At 49.8% G+C, this 6,251-nt stretch overlaps 1 protein-coding gene across 1 annotated transcript in view; it reads right to left on the minus strand.

The window, feature by feature from the left end:
- The window catches only part of LOC128726379 (protein bunched, class 2/F/G isoform), a 36,585-nt gene extending 30,727 nt beyond the window's left edge, over nt 1–5,858 (minus strand). The window contains exon 1 of the mRNA XM_053820184.1: nt 3,239–5,858. Coding sequence (XP_053676159.1) covers nt 3,239–5,745 — 2,507 coding nt within the window. The 5' untranslated portion in view covers nt 5,746–5,858. The remainder of the gene's footprint in view (nt 1–3,238) is intronic.
- Between the last annotated feature and the right edge of the window lie 393 nt (nt 5,859–6,251).

The following is a 6,251-nucleotide window of genomic DNA, read 5'->3' on the forward strand; positions in this document are numbered from 1 at the left end:
CGAAATGACGCCTCAAGGATGCAGATGCGCGCACGACACGATCGAGCTACGACTGTAAACTGATCTTCTGCCTGATCTTGCCCGGATACCGGAGACTGTGGCTTGAGATCCTCTAAATGCTACGAGACCCCACCAGACTGACCGACTGCGTACGTCACAGCGTGTGCGTGTGTGTGGGAGGGCAAGGGCAAGGTCGGCGATGGGTGATGGGGTCGCGGGGCACACTCGATGGATTGTTTATTTATTCAGAGCCGGCGATGCATGACCAAACAAAAGAAACACATCTCAAGAACGCATCCACATCTAATCTTGCCTTCCAATCGTGGGCTACCTTTGCGCGTTTAATAAAGCTTACAGAAGGCGCACACCGAAAGAATCCGGCAGGACACGAGTGCCCGAAATGGCTTGTTCAGAACAGGGAAGCAGGAAAAATATTGATCGTGCTTTTAACGCCTCCTGTGCCTCGGATGGAATTTGTTGGTTTTCGATGCACTTTTGAGTTTGGTTTCGTTCACACGGTAAAACATCAACAAATGCAGTTCGACTTGATCGATCCTTGTGTGACGGTGGTGCTGCTGTTTCGTAAATTCGTTCGCGATATCGATACTCTACGCTTTACGCGGTAGGGTTAGAGTTCGCTAAACCACCACAACGCAACAACTAGACTAGAATGGGCTGAGACCGCTTTCGATGGGCGTCTTGTCTTGATCGACGCTAGCAGGTGTCTGTGCGCGATACACACACGCACGCGGCACTGACTTCCGGTAGGAAAGGATATCTAATACTCTCGCAAGTCCACGGTGATCGTCATTCGTCATGCTCGGAGAAGTAGAACGAGCGTGAAGTGCAACACCGTGGCAATGTTCTCCAGCAAACTAGTTACAGACAGAGAGGTTTGGCGTCTAAGAACCAGTTGAAGTTTGCGAAGTGGCTCGTTTAAAACCCCATTTTAAACTGCTCGAATTGATATTCCATTCCCACCAGCCTCTCAATTCGAGATGAGCACGACAATTGATTTATTGGAGTATTGGTTTAGTATGACCAGCGTTGGCTAACCCAACGGTAAGTTGATGAAAATTGTTTTCAATTTAAAACCCAAAGCGAAGACGATATATTTGATCTTTTACGTTTACGATTTCCCTGCCCTGTTTGGAGTGAGACGCCTTTAATAAATGAAATATCATTAAAAGTGCGACACAAACAGCTATTAGTCAACAGCCGAACGGTATAAGAATCACCACACAGGGGACACGAGCGGCATAAAGGGACATCCAGTTAATATCGATTCAACAAGTAATTTCTAAAAAGTGGAAACAACCCAAACCACCGCACTAATAAACAACCGTGAAAATGTTGCTCTCTGCCATCGCCGCAACACAACCTTCCGCAACCAATGAATTAATGATTTGGCTCGCGAATCGAATCCTTAAGAAGGCAAAACCTCCAAAGCAGGAGGCATGTGTCCGTTATTCCACCTCCAGAGTCACGGCGTTTCCTTCGAAATGCCGGATCGATATTCTGGGGCCCGAATGAACCGGCCGGGTTAGTATTACTATGAGAAAGTAACCGTACGGTGGGTGTTTGTTGGCGTTGGAGGAAAATTTGTACGCCTGCTTTTCCGACGGTCTAGAAAAGAGCGGAGTCTTACGTCAACTTGACAGGATAGTCACACAGGGTGGTGCTAGCCTGTCCGTTTGGGGTTTTGGTTGCTTTCGTGTTTACCTTGACTTTTTTTTTTTGCACATTGCATCCGGCCACAAGCGTCCATGACCTTCGATGATGAATTTTTGCTTTCCCGTACGTACATTGACGCTCGCTAAGTGCTTGAATTTAGCAAACGCTCGGGAGGGGTGGATGGTGCAATAAATATAAGGAATTGGAAGACTTCACAAATAGGCGCTCCAAAAGCGATTTATTTATTAACGTCCGCGATATGTCCGCATGGCAAGGACTTTGGGGGTTCTCAAATTATTCGCAAAAAAAGGACGTCGCTAAGGAGTTAAAACTACATCCTTGAGCTACTAGCAATAGATGAAGATCGGTTTGCTGTTGGAGCTTTCAGGATCAACGAATATTAGTGACTGTGTTTTACTATCGAAGAATGCGTATATTAAAGACATATATTCTTCACTATTTTGGAAGAAATACGAAGTGCAAAAGACTTGCAAATAGACATTGCGTGTGCTTAATATATATCGACATAAAAAATCATATATTATTTGGTCCGATTGCATCATTGCAACCGAATCAATTTTAGCGGAATGTTTAGACGATAGACGATATCAATAAATATAAAAATAGAACGAATATTAGTCCTAAACATAATATGCATTGGTGAGTAAAATAATATTTACATAGTCTAGATGAGCGAAAGTTAGCAATAGAATGAAACATGTTTCATGTTATGAGCACGATCTTAAATCACAACCTGTAAGATACTAAAGAGCAAAACCGAACAAGCAATGCAAAAGCAATTTCCATCCACGATGGCTATATGAATTTGGCGATCATAACGCTCGGAGTCGGCACCTAAATTAAACAATCTCAAACACCGACGCAACGATCGATTGTAGTACAACCGCTGGTGATCTGGAACCAGCACACATACCGATCTATTCTGACCGAATGCAGAGTCAAAACGAGGTGTTTCAATCAAGTACACACGTTCCGTTGCATGGGAACTGGGCACGGCGTGAGAACATATTCATTTATTCGTAAAACAACCAAAACAACGAGGGTGCAATGTTTTGGAACACCAATCAGCCATTGATTCCAAGTAATCATAATAATGCATAATCGAATCAGTTTTCAAAACAGTTGTATTTTAACTGCTTGTTTAGCCGGCACCCTAAAGGGTCCATGAAATTAAAAGCGGTTGTAAATATTGTCACCCATCGCGGAATGTTTACACGATTGTTCGTTCATCGATCGATGTGTGGTGCCCTACATATGTGCATATTGATCACCCTCTTTCATATTGCCATCGTGCACATTCTCGTCGTGCCTTACTTCCTAGGGTTTTTTGTTGTTGTTGTTGTTGCAAGCGAATGCATTTTGTTACCCTATGCAATGAGTTGCCAAAACCTCGGGATGGATTTTGGCAAGAATCATCGAATCCAAACACAAACAACCACATACAATAACGGGGAATAGACCAAAAAACAAAACAAAAAACGTAAGCGCATCCAGCGAATGTGTTAACAAGCACAGAAAATGCCCCCGAAACCCGGGAACTTACCTTTCGCCATCTTCCGCGTTCGCTTTGTCCGCGTCTTCACCATCCCCAGCCGTAACTCCGGACACAGCCGAGAGTAGTTTCGCTTCCGATGACTGCTGATCAGAGGCCGAACTTCCGGTGACCGGTGCAACGGCAGCAGAGGATGGAGAACCCACCGCACCGGTCGCAGCTGAAGAAGTCAACCCACTGTGGACACCGTTTGACGTGCCGACAGCACCGTTGCTGCTTGTAGTAGAGATGGCCGCCCCCGCACTGGTACCTCCAGAGGCACCAGAGGCACCGGCCAGGACGGCGGACGAGTCACCGACGGATGCGGAGGAAGCACCAACGCCAACACCACCGGCTGCCGGTGCCGATTGTGGAATCATCTGAGCGGAAGAGGTCACCGGCGATGAAGTTGCCGACGGCGAGTTGATCAACGAATCCGTAGCGATCGATACAGAACCAGCTGTATCGTGGACATTGGCCGTTCCGGTCACCATGGTGTTGGCCGCGGAGTTACCGGACGGGGAAAGAACCGCTGTTCCGGTGCTGGTGCCAACGCTCTCACCGGATGTTGCGGTGGCCACTGTTGTGCCGTCGAGCAGCGATGTGGGCACGACGACGGGAGAGTTGGTTTGGGAGTTGGTCTGGGGTGGTTTAAACTGCTGGTGGGGCGACGGGAAGCTCGATTGGATCGTCGGGTTGTTGATGATAATGTTCATCTCCTGTGATGTCGGGATCGACGCGGCCATCGACGGAAGAATGTTGCTGGAAGAGACGGCATTCGCACTGCCGGATTGTGGTGGTGGTTGTTGTTGCTGTTGTTGCTGCTGCTGCTGCTGCTGCTGATGTTGGAGTTGTTGCGGTGAAGGTTGCGAATGCGGATGCATTTGCATGTGGCTTGGAAGGGTAGCACCGTGTTGGTGGTGTTGATGAGCCTGCTGATTCGTCACAGGTTGCTGACTCAGCTCGGCCAGGTTAGTCATCGTGTGGGGATAGTATTGGGATTGTCCTTGCTGTCCTTGCGAGTATGCCGATGGTTGAGAAGATTGCTGCGCGTGTTGTTGCCCAGCCAGTGCGTTCTGTAGCTGCGACTGTGGTAAGCTGTGGGGAATGCCTGTCCCGCCAACACCACCGCCCTGACCAGCGGAGTTAGACGGTACGTGACTAGTATTGCTGGCTGCGGCATTAGCAGCTCCTCCGACATGTGGTGAACCGGCTGCTAGCGGAAGATTCAAGCTCTGTCCCGGAGATTCGTTGTTGAGCAGCCCAAGCACATTGGATGTCCCCGTACCGGTTGTGGTCGATCCGGTTGTCGTCGTGCCAGAAGCTGCCGTCGAGTTTGAGGCCACTGACGGATGATACTCGGAACCGGGAACATCACCAGTGGCCGCTCCTGGTGTTCCATCCGAGGGCGCATAGTTCGAATTCTCGTTCAGCCCTACGCCACTGTCTTGCGTCGTGGCGGAGGCATTCGTGCCACCCCCGATTTCGTTCCCATCTCCACCGATACCACCACCAACCGCAGTGTTGTTGAGCGTTCGGTGATCGAGGAAATCCATGCACACCCACCGACCTCGCTTGAACGGCTCTGTGCTCTCGATTTTGACCACTTTAAACCGCTCATTCCGGTGGTGCTCTTTACCATCGCTGATGTCCACCTTTCCATGGCTCATGATGTTGATGCCCCCGTCAGTGACGCTGAGGTGCATCGCATCGGCCAGCACTTCACCTCCGGGTGCCTGATCGTTAGGGGCCACGATCGCTAAACCGTACTGCGAGCTGGTCGGTATAACCGGCACACTTCCGATGGCGTTTGTGGCGAAAAACACATCCTCCTTGCTGAACGTGTCCTCCGAAAAGCTGGGCGTTTCGTTCTCAAAATCCGTTATCCGGCTGTTGTCGTCCGTGTGTGACTCATCCAGATCATCCGCCGAATCGTCCCCGTTGTCTGCGCTGTGCTTTCCCGGACCAACGATCACCGAGGTGATCGTGAAGGATGACGTCTTGCCACCGGCTCCTGCCGGTCCACCACCACCGCCACCGCCTCCACCACCTCCACCACCTCCACCGCCGGTCGCGTTGGCGTTCTTCCGCGAAATACTGTTCGTCGTCGATGAGGACGAATTAAGCATACTGCTGCTGACGGAGCTTTCGTTGCTGCCGATGATGATGTTCCCGTTTCCTCCGCTTCCTCCACTTCCGGTGGTCGTCGATCCAGTGCCTCCGCCACCCCCGCCAGTACTGTTCATTGAGGAACCGTTTCCAGCGCCACCCCCACCACCCAAGCGTAAACTTTCACTCGTAGTCCGGTGAATTACATTAGTGTGATGTTTACTTCCACCCATCTTGCCCGTTCCGCCCATGTCCATCGATTTGTGGTGATTGTGGTGATGATGGTGATGATGATGATGATGATGGTGGTGCATTCCTCCCGGCCCTCCCGCACCACCCACCGTACCGCCAACCGTGACCTTCTGCTGTGCTGCGGGCGGCAGGCTGTTCGACACACTGTTTTCGGCCATAACCGTACACTGCTAATACACTGCGTCCTCCGGAGTTCACGAAGGTTGGTTTTCGTTTCTTTTTTTCTCTCTCTCTTTTCTTTTCACGGTTCGAGAATTTTTTCACCACAACACAACGCACGTACGCACGCACGACGCAAAGACGCTGAACGCACGCGGAATGGTTCAAGCGATAGATAAAACAAACGCGAGAATAAAAAAAAAAACAATGCACACACTACGCACACACGAGAAACGCGTACACACACACACGCACACTGACCACCGAGATGAGTACTATTTTTCCCTTCCCCCTGTGTCTCGTTCGAGAACCGAGCGAAAAAAAAAGGTGTTTTGTCGATCGGATGTTTTGACAGGCCCACTACTAGCTTTTGCTGCTGTTGCTGCTGCTGGTGCTTGTGCTAGTGTTGGCCGGATCGCTGCTACCACGGTTCAACACAACCTGGTAGTAAACACACACTTTTATTTTCCTTCGCTTCTCCGTTGCAGATGACAGCTGGAGAATT

The sequence above is a fragment of the Anopheles nili genome, chromosome 3, assembly GCF_943737925.1.
Source record: "Anopheles nili chromosome 3, idAnoNiliSN_F5_01, whole genome shotgun sequence".
Taxonomy (NCBI): Eukaryota; Metazoa; Arthropoda; class Insecta; order Diptera; family Culicidae; genus Anopheles; species Anopheles nili.